This window comes from Anomaloglossus baeobatrachus, chromosome 5, assembly GCF_048569485.1.
Source record: "Anomaloglossus baeobatrachus isolate aAnoBae1 chromosome 5, aAnoBae1.hap1, whole genome shotgun sequence".
In the NCBI taxonomy this organism is placed as follows: domain Eukaryota; kingdom Metazoa; phylum Chordata; class Amphibia; order Anura; family Aromobatidae; genus Anomaloglossus; species Anomaloglossus baeobatrachus.
Genome location: NC_134357.1, coordinates 68,976,789 through 68,996,672, shown reverse-complemented (window position 1 = coordinate 68,996,672; position 19,884 = coordinate 68,976,789). Strand labels below are relative to the sequence as shown.

The 19,884-nt window shown below is 43.2% G+C and overlaps 1 protein-coding gene across 1 annotated transcript in view; it reads right to left on the bottom strand.

The window, feature by feature from the left end:
- Positions 1 to 19,884, bottom strand: part of LOC142312633 (scavenger receptor cysteine-rich domain-containing protein DMBT1-like) — a 118,363-nt gene that overhangs the window by 8,585 nt on the left and 89,894 nt on the right. The window contains exons 12-14 of the mRNA XM_075351630.1: positions 19,440 to 19,757; positions 3,744 to 4,055; positions 667 to 984 (exon numbers count right to left, since the gene is read on the bottom strand). Of these exons, the coding sequence (XP_075207745.1) occupies positions 667 to 984; positions 3,744 to 4,055; positions 19,440 to 19,757 (948 nt within the window). The remainder of the gene's footprint in view (positions 1 to 666; positions 985 to 3,743; positions 4,056 to 19,439; positions 19,758 to 19,884) is intronic.

The window sequence follows — 19,884 nt, the reverse complement described above, 5'->3', positions numbered from 1 at the left end:
AAATGGGAGGTGCGCTATTTCAATTTAAGACCACCATTTTGGCTGTAATATACTGTATACATCATTGTCACATTTGAAGAGTCCCTGACATGCGAAATCAGCAGAAACCCCCACAAGTGACCCCATTTTGGAAACTCTCCATTGACAGCAGTCTGACCCTATTCTCAAAATAAATTTGGATCATTGTGGTGGGACCTGCATCAATCATTCCTTTGTCACAGAGCATGTGTATATATAAGATTTACTTGCGCTTTGTCACCTTAGTGAAGTAGTATTGACATGACAGTAAAAAAACTAGAAAGTAAATGCAATTTGAAAAAAACCATAGCGAAAAATATTAAACATTTATTAAGTCTTTTGTTAGTATGTTTCTGCTAAAAAAAGTTTAACTTATCATCATTTCATGGTTGGGGTATTAATGACCTCACAAAGTAATCCTCCTATCCCACATAAAACATAATAGCAGCTGGGTGGTGATGGGTTGTGATGGGGCAGAAACCAATATACCTCTAATCCTCTATGACTTCCCTACAAAATCTATTTTTTGTTTACAGTACCCTAAGTTGTACACAGTCTAAAAATATGATCTACCTGAACTCTAACATCTATGATAAAACATGGAATGATAACAAATGATTAAAAAGAATTTCTTCTATCTGACTATACCTGAGCAGACAACTCCAGCATCTTCATTGTGGCCACAGTTGTTTACTGTATATGGTTGGTGTTGACAGTCCCATACACGTTGTTCATTGCCGGTGCATTGCACATCATCCAATACAATTTGTCCTTGTCCTTGGCCAAAAGCAGCACTGCCATTAGCTGCAAGTGCGTTGCCACAATGTAACTGCCTGCATACAACTTGTGCAGCGTTCAAATCAAAATAATCATCACACACAGTTCCCCATGCTCCATTATAGAGGATTTCTACACGACCGTTACATTGACCATTGCCATTTACCAGTCTTAAAGACATGTCTGAACCTAAAAATAAAATAGGAAAATTGTCATTTCCAAAAATTTTACACTTTAAATAGTCTCAACGAAATAGTCCAAACAGTGTAGTCAACTTAATCTTATTTTTTCTGGACATTTAAAAAAACAAAAAAACCTGCAAGACAATACTTTTTATAGACACATGGAAAAACCATGGGAAATCATTAAGATTACAAGTGATATTTGTCTGCAGTCCATATATTTGATAAGAAACCATTATCTGCATTCACTGAAAACTAAAACATGATGATAAATGCAGTCAAAATAACTTGTATAAGTTTGTTCAGGCTAAAAAACATCATGGACGCCTTACTTATTTTTGCTGACAGGGCCAAAAAGTGACTAATTTTTATGCACTGTCATGAAGGTTCTGGATGGCTGGCTACACTTTTTTCTAACCTGCACAAAATATTGAATAAAAGTGCAATGTGTCAACGGGTCAACTTCCATCTTAATCGGAATTCCAGCCTTCTGATATCCTGTTTACCCTCACTTATACATGCATTAAAAGATTGAATATTCTTTTTTAACTGAATATTCTCTTTAAACCTCATGCACAGGACCTTTGAAGCGTGTGGGTAACACAAAATGGCCATCATCCTTTTTGTTCTCTACCGCCTTTTTCATTCTACTTTTTTGCCACAATAATTTTAACTCTTGAGACAGTGAGTGCTGCTATTTTTATTTCTTATATTGAACCACTTTTATACTTCCACTTTTATACGCTATAGATATGTGTGAAACTCTGTGTCCAGTCTTGGCATCTCGGTGTGCCAAAAATTCACATTTTAATTCCATACCATTTAAAATAATTAGTATGGGTCATTTGACAAATATATAATTTACATTAGCATCATTTTTGAATTGTATTTTTTTGTTAAACATGTAGAGGGGTTAAATTTTTAACAGTAACTTTTTTATTTTTGCCACAAACGTTACAAAAAATGTTTTATTACGGAGTCTGGACCACTTCAAATTTAAAATGACTTTTAATGACCTACATTTAAAAAAAAAGCCTAAAAGTGACCCCATTTTTATTAACTGACTTTTGAAAGTACTCAAAAACACATTTAAAAAGGTAGTTATCCCTTCAGGCGCTTCAAGGAATTAAAATGAAGAAGTGAAAAGAAAAAATTTGTTATTTCCACAAAAATGTTACTTTAGTCCTATATTTTACATTTTTTTCAAGAGTGGAAGGAGAAAAGGGACCTCATAATTTTTTGTGCTATTTATCTTGAGTCCGTTAATAATGAATTTGTGGTCAAAAACTACTGTTTGGGCGCAAAGCAGGGCTAGTAAAGGAAATGCACTTTTTGTTTTTTAGAGGATAATTTTGGATGTAATAGACTGAAAGACTGCAGACAGCAAGTTGAATTTGTGGAGTCTCTAGGGAACCAAAACAGACGACAAGATTAGAAGTGACCAATCTTTAAAACTACACCACAGAAGGAAATCATTGAGGTGTGTGTTGAGCATATTGAACACATAGGTGATTCACAGATGTTTACAACATTGGGGCGTCAAATTGAAAAACAGCAAATTGTTACTGTGGCCTCTAATGTTTAATTTTCCCAAGAATTAAGAACAGAAAAATAACCAAAAAATGTGTTGTGAAATGTTTTTGATTACATCATTACCCCAAATCTGTTCAGAAACTACTGTTGGACACATAGCATTGCTTGGAAGAGACATAGTGGCACTTATATTCTGTAGCTCAATTTTGGCTAAAATACTGTAGATTGTGGAAGCTATTTTGCATCTTCAGAGCCCCTAATATGCTAAAACAGCAACAAAAAAACAAAAAATGAAGCCATATTGGAATCTACAACCCTCAAGGAATTCATGTATAGGTATTGTGAACATCTAGGTCTAACGGGGTCTTTACAGAGCTTTATAACATTGGATGTGAAAATGAAAATTATATTTTTTCCCACTAAAATGCTGCTTTATACTTAAGTTTTTCATTTTGCCAAGTCTTAAAAGAAAAAGTGTACCACACAAATGGTTGTGAAATTTCTACTGAGTTTGCTAACACCCAATTTGTGGTAGGAAACTGCTGTTTAGGCACTTTGCAAGGCATAGAATGGGAGGTGCGCTATTTCAATTTAAGACCACCATTTTGGCTGTAATATACTGTATACATCATTGTCACATTTGAAGAGTCCCTGACATGTGAAATCAGCAGAAGCCCCCACAAGTGACCCCATTTTGGAAACTCTCCATTGACAGCAGTCTGACCCTATTCTCAAAATAAATTTGGATCATTGTGGTGGGACCTGCATCAATCATTCCTTTGTCACAGAGCATGTGTATATATAAGATTTACTTGTGCTTTGTCACCTTAGTGAATTTGTATTGACATGACAGTAAAAAAACTAGAAAGTAAATGCAATTTGAAAAAAACCATAGCGAAAAATATTAAACATTTATTAAGTCTTTTGTTAGTATGTTTCTGCTAAAAAAAGTTTAACTTATCATCATTTCATGGTTGGGGTATTAATGACCTCACAAAGTAATCCTCCTATCCCACATAAAACATAATAGCAGCTGGGTGGTGATGAGTTGTGATGGGGCAGAAACCAATATACCTCTAATCCTCTAGGACTTCCCTACAAAATCTATTTTTTGTTTACAGTACCCTAAGTTGTACACAGTCTAAAAATATGATCTACCTGAACTCTAACATCTATGATAAAACATGGAATGATAACAAATGATTAAAAAGAATTTCTTCTATCTGACTATACCTGAGCAGACAACTCCAGCATCTTCATTGTGGCCACAGTTGTTTACTGTATATGGTTGGTGTTGACAGTCCCATACACGTTGTTCATTGCCGGTGCATTGCACATCATCCAATACAATTTGTCCTTGTCCTTGGCCAAAAGCAGCACTGCCATTAGCTGCAAGTGCATTGCCACAATGTAACTGCCTGCATACAACTTGTGCAGCGTTCAAATCAAAATAATCATCACACACAGTTCCCCATGCTCCATTATAGAGGATTTCTACACGACCGTTACATTGACCATTGCCATTTACCAGTCTTAAAGACATGTCTGAACCTAAAAATAAAATAGGAAAATTGTCATTTCCAAAAATTTTACACTTTAAATAGTCTCAACGAAATAGTCCAAACAGGGTAGTCAACCTTATCTTATTTTTTCTGGACATTTAAAAAAAAAAAAAAAACCTGAAAGACAATACTTTTTATAGACACATGGAAAAACCATGGGAAATCATTAAGATTACAAGTGATATTTGTCTGCAGTCCATATATTTGATAACAAACCATTAGCTGCATTCACTGAAAACTAAAACATGATGATAAATGCAGTCAAAATAACTTGTATAAGTTTTTTCAGGCTCAAAAACATCATGGATGCCTTACTTATTTTTGCTGACAGGGCCAAAAAGTGACTAATTTTTATGCACTGTCATGAAGGTTCTGGATGGCTGGCCACACTTTTTTCTTACCTGCACAAAATATTGAATAAAAGTGCAATGTGTCAGCGGGTCAACTTTCATCTTAATCGGAATTCCAGCCTTCTGATATCCTGTTTACCCTCACTTATACATGCATTAAGAGAGTGAATATTCTTTTTTAACTGAATATTCTCTTTAAACCTCCTGCACAGGACCTTTGAAGCATGTGGGTAACTCTAAAAGGCCATCATACTTTTTGTTCTCTACCGCCTTTTTCATTCTACTTTTTTGCCACAATAAATTTAACTCTTGAGACAGTGAGTGCTGCTATTTTTATTTCTTATCTTGAACCACTTTTATACTTCCACTTTTATACGCTATAGATATGTGTGAACCTCTGTGTCCAGTCTTGGCATCTCGGTGTGCCTAAAATGTACATTTTCATTCCATACCATTTAAAATAATTAGTAGGGGTCATTTGACAAATATATACTTTACATTAGCATCATTTTTGAATTGTAGTTTTTTGTTAAACATGTAGAGGGGTTACATTTTTAACAGTAACTTTTTTATTTTTGCCACAAACGTTACAAAAAACTGTTTTATTACGGAGTCTGGACCACTTAAAATTTAAAATGACTTTTAGCGACCTACATTTAGAAAAAAGCCTAAAAGTGACCCCATTTTTATTAACTGACTTTTGAAAGTACTCAAAAACACATTTAAAAAGGTAGTTATCCCTTCAGGCGCTTCAAGGAATTAAAATGAAGAAGTGAAAAGAAAAATTTTGTTATTTCCACAAAAATGTTACTTTTGTCCTATATTTTACATTTTTTCAAGAGTGGAAGGAGAAAAGGGACCGCATAATTTTTTGTGCAATTTATCTTGAGTCCGTTAATACTGAATTTGTGGTCAAAAACTACTGTTTGGGCGCAAAGCAGGGCTAGTAAAGGAAATGCACTTTTTGTTTTTTAGAGGATAATTTTGGATATAATAGACTGAAAGACTGCAGACAGCAAGTTGAATTTGTGGAGTCTCTAGGGAACCAAAACAGACGACAAGATTAGAAGTGACCAATCTTTAAAACTACACCACAGAAGGAAATCATTGAGGTGTATGTTGAGCATATTGAACACATAGGTGATTCACAGATATTTACAACATTGGGGCGTCAAATTGAAAAACAGCAAATTGTTACTGTGGCCTCTAATGTTTAATTTTCCCAAGAATTAAGAACAGAAAAATAACCAAAAAATGTGTTGTGAATAGAGATGAGCGAACCGGTCCCGGTTCGGCTCGAGGCGGTTCGCCGAACGGGGGGTCTGGCTCGAGTTCGGCTCGTCGAACGTTCGACGAACCGAACTCGAGCCCATAGGAAACAATGGCAGGCAATCACAAACACAGTAAAACACCTAGAAAACACCCTCAAAGGTGTCCAAAAGGTGACAAACAACTCACAACACAACACAAACACATGGGAAAGTGACAAGGACATGTACTCATGCGAAAACAAAACAGCTGGACAAGGAAAAAGAGGAGGACACACAGATATAGGCATGGCACGCCCTTCTAAAGTCATGTAAAACACCGCAAGGTGACTCCAAGCGGAGTCTCCCTTTTTTCCAAAAATTGGGCCCCACACACCCACCCCTTCAGTGGCAGCAGTTGTGCCCCAGTTGTACACTTCACAGCTAGATTTGCATCAAGCACATTCAAAAATACGCCATTCTTATCCGTCCCCAGGATGACACCGGGGTAGGTAGCAAAGTCTTTCCTGATCCCAGCTCTGTTCATCTTGGCTTCTTTTAAAAACACAGCAAGCAAGGGTTACTCCAAGCGGAGTCTCCCTTTTTTCCAAAAATTGGGCCCCACACACACCCACCCCTTCAGTGGCAGCACTTGGGCCCCAGTTGTACACTTCACAGCTAGATTTGCATCAAGCACATTCAAAAATACGCTATTCTTAACCGTCCCCAGGATGACACCGGGGTAGGTAGCAAAGTCTTTCCTGATCCCAGCTCTGTTCATCTTGGCTTCTTTTAAAAACACAGCAAGCAAGGGTTACTCCAAGCGGAGTCTCCCTTTTTTCCAAAAATTGGGCCACACAGACACCCACCCCATCAGTGGCAGCACTTGGGCCCTAGTTGCAAACAGGATGTTTTGATTTGCATCAAGCACATTCAAAAATACGCTATTCTTAGCCGTCCCCAGGATGACACCGGGGTAGGTAGCAAAGTCTTTCCTGATCCCAGCTCTGTTCATCTTGGCTTCTTTTAAAAACACAGCAAGCAAGGGTTACTCCAAGCGGAGTCTCCCTTTTTTCCAAAAATTGGGCCACACAGACACCCACCCCATCAGTGGCAGCACTTGGGCCCTAGTTGCAAACAGGATGTTTTGATTTGCATCAAGCACATTCAAAAATACGCTATTCTTAGCCGTCCCCAGGATGACACTGGGGTAGGTAGCAAAGTCTTTGCTGACCCATGACTTGTTCATCTTGGCTTCTTTTAAAAACAATGTAAGCAAGGGTTACTCCAAGCGGAGTCTCCCCTTTTTTCCAAAAATTGGGCCCCACACACACCCACCCATTCAGTGGCAGCAGTTGTGCCCCAGTTGTACACTTCACAGCTAGATTTGCATCAAGCACATTCAAAAATACGCCATTCTTATCCGTCCCCAGGATGACACCGGGGTAGGTAGCAAAGTCTTTCCTGATCCCAGCTCTGTTCATCTTGGCTTCTTTTAAAAACACAGCAAGCAAGGGTTACTCCAAGCGGAGTCTCCCTTTTTTCCAAAAATTGGGCCACACAGACACCCACCCCATCAGTGGCAGCACTTGGGCCCTAGTTGCAAACAGGATGTTTTGATTTGCATCAAGCACATTCAAAAATACGCTATTCTTAGCCGTCCCCAGGATGACACCGGGGTAGGTAGCAAAGTCTTTCCTGATCCCAGCTCTGTTCATCTTGGCTTCTTTTAAAAACACAGCAAGCAAGGGTTACTCCAAGCGGAGTCTCCCTTTTTTCCAAAAATTGGGCCACACAGACACCCACCACATCAGTGGCAGCACTTGGGCCCTAGTTGCAAACAGGATGTTTTGATTTGCATCAAGCACATTCAAAAATACGCTATTCTTAGCCGTCCCCAGGATGACACCGGGGTAGGTAGCAAAGTCTTTCCTGATCCCAGCTCTGTTCATCTTGGCTTCTTTTAAAAACACAGCAAGCAAGGGTTACTCCAAGCGGAGTCTCCCTTTTTTCCAAAAATTGGGCCACACAGACACCCACCCCATCAGTGGCAGCACTTGGGCCCTAGTTGCAAACAGGATGTTTTGATTTGCATCAAGCACATTCAAAAATACGCTATTCTTAGCCGTCCCCAGGATGACACTGGGGTAGGTAGCAAAGTCTTTGCTGACCCATGACTTGTTCATCTTGGCTTCTTTTAAAAACAATGTAAGCAAGGGTTACTCCAAGCGGAGTCTCCCCTTTTTTCCAAAAATTGGGCCCCACACACACCCACCCATTCAGTGGCAGCAGTTGTGCCCCAGTTGTACACTTCACAGCTAGATTTGCATCAAGCACATTCAAAAATACGCCATTCTTATCCGTCCCCAGGATGACACCGGGGTAGGTAGCAAAGTCTTTCCTGATCCCAGCTCTGTTCATCTTGGCTTCTTTTAAAAACACAGCAAGCAAGGGTTACTCCAAGCGGAGTCTCCCTTTTTTCCAAAAATTGGGCCACACAGACACCCACCCCATCAGTGGCAGCACTTGGGCCCTAGTTGCAAACAGGATGTTTTGATTTGCATCAAGCACATTCAAAAATACGCTATTCTTAGCCGTCCCCAGGATGACACTGGGGTAGGTAGCAAAGTCTTTGCTGACCCATGACTTGTTCATCTTGGCTTCTTTTAAAAACAATGTAAGCAAGGGTTACTCCAAGCGGAGTCTCCCCTTTTTTCCAAAAATTGGGCCCCACACACACCCACCCATTCAGTGGCAGCAGTTGTGCCCCAGTTGTACACTTCACAGCTAGATTTGCATCAAGCACATTCAAAAATACGCCATTCTTATCCGTCCCCAGGATGACACCGGGGTAGGTAGCAAAGTCTTTCCTGATCCCAGCTCTGTTCATCTTGGCTTCTTTTAAAAACACAGCAAGCAAGGGTTACTCCAAGCGGAGTCTCCCTTTTTTCCAAAAATTGGGCCACACAGACACCCACCCCATCAGTGGCAGCACTTGGGCCCTAGTTGCAAACAGGATGTTTTGATTTGCATCAAGCACATTCAAAAATACGCTATTCTTAGCCGTCCCCAGGATGACACTGGGGTAGGTAGCAAAGTCTTTGCTGACCCATGACTTGTTCATCTTGGCTTCTTTTAAAAACAATGTAAGCAAGGGTTACTCCAAGCGGAGTCTCCCCTTTTTTCCAAAAATTGGGCCCCACACACACCCACCCATTCAGTGGCAGCAGTTGTGCCCCAGTTGTACACTTCACAGCTAGATTTGCATCAAGCACATTCAAAAATACGCCATTCTTATCCGTCCCCAGGATGACACCGGGGTAGGTAGCAAAGTCTTTCCTGATCCCAGCTCTGTTCATCTTGGCTTCTTTTAAAAACACAGCAAGCAAGGGTTACTCCAAGCGGAGTCTCCCTTTTTTCCAAAAATTGGGCCACACAGACACCCACCCCATCAGTGGCAGCACTTGGGCCCTAGTTGCAAACAGGATGTTTTGATTTGCATCAAGCACATTCAAAAATACGCTATTCTTAGCCGTCCCCAGGATGACACCGGGGTAGGTAGCAAAGTCTTTCCTGATCCCAGCTCTGTTCATCTTGGCTTCTTTTAAAAACACAGCAAGCAAGGGTTACTCCAAGCGGAGTCTCCCTTTTTTCCAAAAATTGGGCCACACAGACACCCACCCCATCAGTGGCAGCACTTGGGCCCTAGTTGCAAACAGGATGTTTTGATTTGCATCAAGCACATTCAAAAATACGCTATTCTTAGCCGTCCCCAGGATGACACTGGGGTAGGTAGCAAAGTCTTTGCTGACCCATGACTTGTTCATCTTGGCTTCTTTTAAAAACAATGTAAGCAAGGGTTACTCCAAGCGGAGTCTCCCCTTTTTTCCAAAAATTGGGCCCCACACACACCCACCCATTCAGTGGCAGCAGTTGTGCCCCAGTTGTACACTTCACAGCTAGATTTGCATCAAGCACATTCAAAAATACGCCATTCTTATCCGTCCCCAGGATGACACCGGGGTAGGTAGCAAAGTCTTTCCTGATCCCAGCTCTGTTCATCTTGGCTTCTTTTAAAAACACAGCAAGCAAGGGTTACTCCAAGCGGAGTCTCCCTTTTTTCCAAAAATTGGGCCACACAGACACCCACCCCATCAGTGGCAGCACTTGGGCCCTAGTTGCAAACAGGATGTTTTGATTTGCATCAAGCACATTCCAAATCCACAAGCATTTACTCTCCCCAGGATGACACAGGGGTAGTAAATTCCTTCTGGATCCATGACTTGTTCATTTTGATGAACGTCAGTCTGTCCACATTGTCACTGGACAGACGCGTGCGCTTATCTGTCAGCACACACCCAGCAGCACTGAATACACGTTCAGAGACAACGCTGGCAGCTGGACACGACAAAATCTCCAAGGCGTAAGTTGCGAGCTCTGGCCATTTTTGTAGGTTTGAAGCCCAAAAGGAGCAAGGCTCCAGTTGCACAGTCATGGCATCGATGTTCATTTGGAGATACTCCTGTATCATCCTCTCCAGCCGTTGACTATGTGTCAGACTTGTTGTCTCTGGTGGCCTTGCAAAAGAGGGTCTAAAAAAATTATGAAAAGATTCCATAAAATTGCTGTTACCGGCACCAGAAAAGGTCCTACTGGTACGGGTAGACTGTTGAAGATGACGAGACCGTCCCATGTTTGTCAAGTTACAACTGGGAGATTCACTCCCTGCACCTGCACGGTTGTTTGGTGGAAAAGCCGAGCTAAGATCTAGTAACAGCTTCTGCTGATACTCCTGCATACGTGCGTCCCTTTCTATGGCTGGAATTATGTCACAAAATTTGGACTTGTACCGGGGATCTAATAGTGTGGCAATCCAGTAGTCATCATCACTTCTAATTTTGACAATACGACTGTCATGTTGGAGGTAGTGCAACAAAAAGGCACTCATGTGTCTTGCGCAGCCATGCGGACCAAGTCCATGCTGTGTTTGTGGCATAGAGGTGCTACCCGTTCTTTCTTCCTCTGACATCTGACCCCAACCTCTTTCAACTGAAATTTGACCAAGGTCTCCCTCATCCGCTGAGTCTTCCATGTCCATGGACAGTTCGTCCTCCATTTCTTCATGTTCTCCTGCACCTTGCTCAACATTTCGCCTGCTACTATGCGCCCTTGTCGATCCCTGTCCCCCATGGTCCCATGCCTGCTGCGTTGGTGATGATGAACGTCTGGACCTTCGTGATGTTGTTGTCCCTTGCGCATATGAATCCTCCTGTAGTTCCTCCCCTTCATGTTGTCCCACCCCCTGACTCCGAATAGTGTTTAGCGTGTGCTCCAGCATGTAAATGACTGGAATCGTCATGCTGATAATGGCATTGTCAGAGCTAAACATATTCGTCGCCATGTCGAAACTGTGCAGAAGGGTGCATAGGTCCTTGATCTGAGACCACTCCATCAGGGTGATCTGCCCCACCTCTGCATCTCGTTGGCCCAGGCTATACGTCATGACGTATTGCACCAGGGCTCTGCGGTGCTGCCACAGTCGCTGTAACATGTGGAGAGTTGAATTCCAGCGTGTCGCCACATCGCATTTCAGGCGATGAACCGGCAGGCCGAAAGACTTCTGGAGCGATGCAAGTCGCTCTGCTGCGGCGCTTGAACGGCGGAAGTGAGCTGACAGTTTTCGTGCCCTGTTCAGAAGGCCATCTAGGCCGGGATAGTGTGTTAAAAATTGCTGCACGACAAGGTTCAACACGTGAGCCATACAAGGTACGTGTGTCACCTTGCCCAGGCGAAGTGCCGCACCCAGGTTTGCAGCATTGTCGCACACGGCCTTACCAGGCTGCAGTTTGAGTGGAGACAACCATTTATTAAACTCGGACCGCAAAGCTGACCACAACTCCTCAGCTGTGTGACTCTTATTACCAAGACATGTCAAGCTAAAGACCGCCTGATGCCGTTGCGCTCTGCTGCCAGCATAGTAATGAGGGGTGCGTGATTCCTTCTGCGCAGTGAGAACGCTGGTGGCCTGACCAGGCAGGCTTGGGGCGGAGGTGGAGGACCCAGATGAGGTGGAGGATGCAGAAGCAGTGGCGGAACTTGGACAGACAGAGGATTGACACACAAGTCGTGGGGACGGCAAGACTTGTGCAGCAGACCCTTCACCATCTATCACCATAGTTACCCAGTGCCCAGTCAGCGACATGTAACGTCCCTGTCCATGCTTACTGGTCCAAGTATCGGTGGTGAAATGCACCCGTTCACACACAGAGTTTCTCAAGGAAGCGGTGATGTTGTGTGCGACATGCTGGTGTAGCGCGGGCACACCTTTCTTAGAGAAGTAGTGGCGACTAGGCATCTGGTACTGGGGCACAGCGACAGACATAAGGTCTCTAAAATCCTGTGTGTCCACTAGGCGGAAAGGCAGCATTTCGGTAGCCAACAGCTTACAGAGGGATAGAGTCAACCTCTTAGCTTTGTCATGGGTCGGAGGAAGTGGCCTTTTATTTGACCACATCTGAGGGACAGAGATCTGGCTGCTGTGTGTAGACGGTGTTGAGTAGGGTGTCCCTGGAAAAATGCAGGTTTGTGAGGAAAGTGCAGGCGGAGACATGATGTTGCCTTCATCCAACGTTGGTGCTATCGATGTCTGAGAGAGCTGTACACACTCACTTGTTTCCCCTTCCAAACCAACTGACGACCTTACAAGCAAACTGCCTGTTGCGGTTACAGTGGTGGAAGTTTTGCGTGGAAAAACAGGTGTGGCAGCTGTCCCCACAGTCCTAGAAGATGAAGAGCGCGCGGATGCAGTGGAAGGGGCGGGCGGTGGATGGTTCGCTCCACTAGGCCGCATTGCAGCACGGTGAGCTTCCCACCGGGACTTATGATATTTAGTCATGTGACGATTCATGGAAGAAGTTGTCAAACTGCTGAGGTTTTGACCTCTACTAACAGAATCATGACAAATGTTACATATCACATGAGTTGGGCGATCTTTTTCGATGTGAAAAAAGGACCAGGCTAGGCAAGGCTTAGAGGCCATGCGACCTGTTGATCCACCCCGAATAATGCTCATAGGCAGAGTGGTGGCTGAGGATGCAGTTGTAGACGTGCTACCAGTGCTCCGACTCTGTCCAGGAAGGCGCAAGGTAACTTCGTCGTCGGTTGCATCCTCCTCCACCGCCTCTGTTGACCTCCTCGAGTGCCTGACTGGGGGTTGACAGTAGGTGGGATCTAGAACGTCATCATCAATTGTTGTGTTTGCACTCCCCTCCCCCTCAGACCGAGCCTCTTCTTGCCCTGACGGAATATTTAAGTTGTCATCCCAATCGGGTATCTGCGTCTCATCTTCATCAGTATGTTCCTCATTGTCTATAACCACAGGTGTTACAGTTTGTGACAAAGGGTCAACATTATGCTCAGAAACTTGGTCCTCACGGCCTGAATCTGAGTCACAAAGGTTCTGGGCATCACTGCAGACCATTTCCTGTTCTGTACTCACTGTAGCTTGGGAGCAGACCTCTGATTCCCAGGCTATAGTGTGACTGAACAGCTCTGCAGACTCAGCCATCTCAGTTCCACCATACTGTGCAGGGCTGATGGAGACTTCAGAGCTGGGAGAAAGCAAGTTTGATTGGGATGACAACTCAGAGGACTGGTGTTTTTTGGATGCGGTACTTGAAGTGGCAGAGAGGGCACTTGTTGGACCACTTGAGATCCATTCAAGCATTTTCCTTTTTTGCCCATCATCTACCTTTGTTCCTGTTGTTCGTGTCCGTAACAAAGGGAGCACATCGGATTGTCCACGGTAAGTAGTAGACATCTTACTTTTGCTGGTAGATGGTCTATCTTCAGCAGATGATAATGGAGCTTTGCCACCTTCCCCACGGACAAAACCTTTTTTGCCTTTTCCACCACGCCTCTTCCCCTTTCCACCAGCATCTGTCATTTTGCCACTCATGTTGATTGCGACAAGATTGTGGACTGAAAATGTGGTAGTAAAAATTGAGAGGTGGTGAAGATTGCAGTGGTGGTCTAGCTTTATTAACAGCAGAATAATAAAGAATAAATATCCCTGACAATGCAACTTAGTTATAATTAGTTGGAGTGTGCAACGCAGGCAGACGTGCTGCAAATGTCTTTGCACTAGTGGGACTATAGCAAAGTCCAATAGCCACGTATAGGATGCCACTAGGTACACTGAGTGTTTGCTAGTATAATGGCTTGGTTAGAATGAGTTGTAGTGTGCAACGCAGGCAGACGCGCTCTGCAAATGTCTTTGCACTAGTGGGACTATAGCAAAGTCCAATAGCCACGTATAGGATGCCACTAGGTACACTGAGTGTTTGCTAGTATAATGGCTTGGTTAGAATGAGTTGTAGTGTGCAACGCAGGCAGACGCGCTCTGCAAATGTCTTTGCACTAGTGGGACTATAGCAAAGTCCAATAGCCACGTATAGGATGCCACTAGGTACACTGAGTGTTTGCTAGTATAATGGCTTGGTTAGAATGAGTTGTAGTGTGCAACGCAGGCAGACGCGCTCTGCAAATGTCTTTGCACTAGTGGGACTATAGCAAAGTCCAATAGCCACGTATAGGATGCCACTAGGTACACTGAGTGTTTGCTAGTATAATGGCTTGGTTAGAATGAGTTGTAGTGTGCAACGCAGGCAGACGCGCTCTGCAAATGTCTTTGCACTAGTGGGACTATAGCAAAGTCCAATAGCCACGTATAGGATGCCACTAGGTACACTGAGTGTTTGCTAGTATAATGGCTTGGTTAGAATGAGTTGTAGTGTGCAACGCAGGCAGACGCGCTCTGCAAATGTCTTTGCACTAGTGGGACTATAGCAAAGTCCAATAGCCACGTATAGGATGCCACTAGGTACACTGAGTGTTTGCTAGTATAATGGCTTGGTTAGAATGAGTTGTAGTGTGCAACGCAGGCAGACGCGCTCTGCAAATGTCTTTGCACTAGTGGGACTATAGCAAAGTCCAATAGCCACGTATAGGATGCCACTAGGTACACTGAGTGTTTGCTAGTATAATGGCTTGGTTAGAATGAGTTGTAGTGTGCAACGCAGGCAGACGCGCTCTGCAAATGTCTTTGCACTAGTGGGACTATAGCAAAGTCCAATAGCCACGTATAGGATGCCACTAGGTACACTGAGTGTTTGCTAGTATAATGGCTTGGTTAGAATGAGTTGTAGTGTGCAACGCAGGCAGACGCGCTCTGCAAATGTCTTTGCACTAGTGGGACTATAGCAAAGTCCAATAGCCACGTATAGGATGCCACTAGGTACACTGAGTGTTTGCTAGTATAATGGCTTGGTTAGAATGAGTTGTAGTGTGCAACGCAGGCAGACGCGCTCTGCAAATGTCTTTGCACTAGTGGGACTATAGCAAAGTCCAATAGCCACGTATAGGATGCCACTAGGTACACTGAGTGTTTGCTAGTATAATGGCTTGGTTAGAATGAGTTGTAGTGTGCAACGCAGGCAGACGCGCTCTGCAAATGTCTTTGCACTAGTGGGACTATAGCAAAGTCCAATAGCCACGTATAGGATGCCACTAGGTACACTGAGTGTTTGCTAGTATAATGGCTTGGTTAGAATGAGTTGTAGTGTGCAACGCAGGCAGACGCGCTCTGCAAATGTCTTTGCACTAGTGGGACTATAGCAAAGTCCAATAGCCACGTATAGGATGCCACTAGGTACACTGAGTGTTTGCTAGTATAATGGCTTGGTTAGAATGAGTTGTAGTGTGCAACGCAGGCAGACGCGCTCTGCAAATGTATTTGCACTAGTGGGACTATAGCAAAGTCCAATAGCCACGTATAGGATGCCACTAGGTACACTGAGTGTTTGCTAGTATAATGGCTTGGTTAGAATGAGTTGTAGTGTGCAACGCAGGCAGACGCGCTCTGCAAATGTCTTTGCACTAGTGGGACTATAGCAAAGTCCAATAGCCACGTATAGGATGCCACTAGGTACACTGAGTGTTTGCTAGTATAATGGCTTGGTTAGAATGAGTTGTAGTGTGCAACGCAGGCAGACGCGCTCTGCAAATGTCTTTGCACTAGTGGGACTATAGCAAAGTCCAATAGCCACGTATAGGATGCCACTAGGTACACTGAGTGTTTGCTAGTATAATGGCTTGGTTAGAATGAGTTGTAGTGTGCAACGCAGGCAGACGCGCTCTGCAAATGTCTTTGCACTAGTGGGACTATAGCAAAGTCCAATAGCCACGTATAGGATGCCACTAGGTACACTGAGTGTTTGCTAGTATAATGGCTTGGTTAGAATGAGTTGTAGTGTGCAACGCAGGCAGACGCGCTCTGCAAATGTCTTTGCACTAGTGGGACTATAGCAAAGTCCAATAGCCACGTATAGGATGCCACTAGGTACACTGAGTGTTTGCTAGTATAATGGCTTGGTTAGAATGAGTTGTAGTGTGCAACGCAGGCAGACGCGCTCTGCAAATGTCTTTGCACTAGTGGGACTATAGCAAAGTCCAATAGCCACGTATAGGATGCCACTAGGTACACTGAGTGTTTGCTAGTATAATGGCTTGGTTAGAATGAGTTGTAGTGTGCAACGCAGGCAGACGCGCTCTGCAAATGTCTTTGCACTAGTGGGACTATAGCAAAGTCCAATAGCCACGTATAGGATGCCACTAGGTACACTGAGTGTTTGCTAGTATAATGGCTTGGTTAGAATGAGTTGTAGTGTGCAACGCAGGCAGACGCGCTCTGCAAATGTCTTTGCACTAGTGGGACTATAGCAAAGTCCAATAGCCACGTATAGGATGCCACTAGGTACACTGAGTGTTTGCTAGTATAATGGCTTGGTTAGAATGAGTTGTAGTGTGCAACGCAGGCAGACGCGCTCTGCAAATGTCTTTGCACTAGTGGGACTATAGCAAAGTCCAATAGCCACGTATAGGATGCCACTAGGTACACTGAGTGTTTGCTAGTATAATGGCTTGGTTAGAATGAGTTGTAGTGTGCAACGCAGGCAGACGCGCTCTGCAAATGTCTTTGCACTAGTGGGACTATAGCAAAGTCCAATAGCCACGTATAGGATGCCACTAGGTACACTGAGTGTTTGCTAGTATAATGGCTTGGTTAGAATGAGTTGTAGTGTGCAACGCAGGCAGACGCGCTCTGCAAATGTCTTTGCACTAGTGGGACTATAGCAAAGTCCAATAGCCACGTATAGGATGCCACTAGGTACACTGAGTGTTTGCTAGTATAATGGCTTGGTTAGAATGAGTTGTAGTGTGCAACGCAGGCAGACGCGCTCTGCAAATGTCTTTGCACTAGTGGGACTATAGCAAAGTCCAATAGCCACGTATAGGATGCCACTAGGTACACTGAGTGTTTGCTAGTATAATGGCTTGGTTAGAATGAGTTGTAGTGTGCAACGCAGGCAGACGCGCTCTGCAAATGTCTTTGCACTAGTGGGACTATAGCAAAGTCCAATAGCCACGTATAGGATGCCACTAGGTACACTGAGTGTTTGCTAGTATAATGGCTTGGTTAGAATGAGTTGTAGTGTGCAACGCAGGCAGACGCGCTCTGCAAATGTCTTTGCACTAGTGGGACTATAGCAAAGTCCAATAGCCACGTATAGGATGCCACTAGGTACACTGAGTGTTTGCTAGTATAATGGCTTGGTTAGAATGAGTTGTAGTGTGCAACGCAGGCAGACGCGCTCTGCAAATGTCTTTGCACTAGTGGGACTATAGCAAAGTCCAATAGCCACGTATAGGATGCCACTAGGTACACTGAGTGTTTGCTAGTATAATGGCTTAGTTATCAGTTGGAGTGTGCAGAGGACAAGAGGGTACAGTGGCAGGATTGTGGTGCTCTGGGTAGAGGAATGGAAGCCTGCCTTTCTATTCCCTCCTAATGGTGAAATGCAGGTAGGAAATCCCTGACCTGGGCTACACAGACGCTGTTGCTGTTTGCAGGACCTGTCACCTATGGCTCTCTGACCCTGCCGGTTGGAGCCCTTAAAAGGACTGCTATAAAGTGCTCTCCCTAAGCTGTCTAACGCTGTGTATGCAGCGCATACAGCTGTATCGGCTATAGGACTCAGGAAGACGGAGCTGCGACAGTGATGTCTGACACCAAAGACGCAGAAGGCAGATAATGGCGTCCGTGAAGAAAATGTCCGGTTTTATAATGCAGGGACATGTGACATGCAGATCCTATCACACATGCCGTTGCTTCTCTGGCTCAAAGTCCACTTAGCTGTGTGTGTGTCTGGGATTGGCTGACATGCTGGCCCGCCCCACAAGACGCGCGCACTTAGGGAAGGAAGACAAGAAAAAAAAAAAAAAAAAAATGGCGATCGCCATTATACAAACAGCAGTGATCTGAAGGCGCTGTTCACGCACACTATACACTGAAATGTGATAATAGTTTGATTCACAGAGTGACTTAAACTATTACAGCAGAAACCAAGCTATGATTTAGCTGTTTTTTGGCTGCTAGAACCGTTCTCGAACGTTTCTAGAACTACCGAGCTTTTGCAAAAAGCTCGAGTTCTAGTTCGATCTAGAACATGCCCCAAAATCACTCGAGCCGCGAACTGGAGAACCACGAACCACGAACCGCGCTCAACTCTAGTTGTGAAATGTTTTTGATTACATCATTATCCCAAATCTGTTCAGAAACTACTGTTGGACACATAGCATTGCTTGGAAGAGACATAGTGGCACTTATATTCTGTAGCTCAATTTTGGCTAAAATACTGTAGATTGTGGAAGCTATTTTGCATCTTCAGAGCCCCTAATATGCTAAAACAGCAACAAAAAAACAAAAAATGAAGCCATATTGGAATCTACAACCCTCAAGGAATTCATGTATAGGTATTGTGAACATCTAGGTCTAACGGGGTCTTTACAGAGCTTTATAACATTGGATGTGAAAATGAAAATTATATTTTTTCCCACTAAAATGCTGCTTTATACTTAAGTTTTTCATTTTGCCAAGTCTTAAAAGAAAAAGTGTACCACACAAATGGTTGTGAAATTTCTACTGAGTTTGCTAACACCCAATTTGTGGTAGGAAACTGCTGTTTAGGCACTTTGCAAGGCATAGAATGGGAGGTGCGCTATTTCAATTTAAGACCACCATTTTGGCTGTAATATACTGTATACATCATTGTCACATTTGAAGAGTCCCTGACATGCGAAATCAGCAGAAACCCCCACAAGTGACCCCATTTTGGAAACTCTCCATTGACAGCAGTCTGACCCTATTCTCAAAATAAATTTGGATCATTGTGGTGGGACCTGCATCAATCATTCCTTTGTCACAGAGCATGTGTATATATAAGATTTACTTGTGCTTTGTCACCTTAGTGAAGTAGTATTGACATGACAGTAAAAAAACTAGAAAGTAAATGCAATTTGAAAAAAACCATAGCGAAAAATATTAAACATTTATTAAGTCTTTTGTTAGTATGTTTCTGCTAAAAAAAGTTTAACTTATCATCATTTCATGGTTGGGGTATTAATGACCTCACAAAGTAATCCTCCTATCCCACATAAAACATAATAGCAGCTGGGTGGTGATGGGTTGTGATGGGGCAGAAACCAATATACCTCTAATCCTCTAGGACTTCCCTACAAAATCTATTTTTTGTTTACAGTACCCTAAGTTGTACACAGTCTAAAAATATGATCTACCTGAACTCTAACATCTATGATAAAACATGGAATGATAACAAATGATTAAAAAGAATTTCTTCTATCTGACTATACCTGAGCAGACAACTCCAGCATCTTCATTGTGGCCACAGTTGTTTACTGTATATGGTTGGTGTTGACAGTCCCATACACGTTGTTCATTGCCAGTGCATTGCACATCATCCAATACAATTTGTCCTTGTCCTTGGCCAAAAGCAGCACTGCCATTAGCTGCAAGTGCGTTGCCACAATGTAACTGCCTGCATACCACTTGTGCAGCGTTCAAATCAAAATAATCATCACACACAGTTCCCCATGCTCCATTATAGAGGATTTCTACACGACCGTTACATTGCCCATTGCCATTTACCAGTCTTAAAGACATGTCTGAACCTAAAAATAAAATAGGAAAATTGTCATTTCCAAAAATTTTACACTTTAAATAGTCTCAACGAAATAGTCCAAACAGGGTAGTCAACTTAATCTTATTTTTTCTGGACATTTAAAAAAAAAAAAAAAA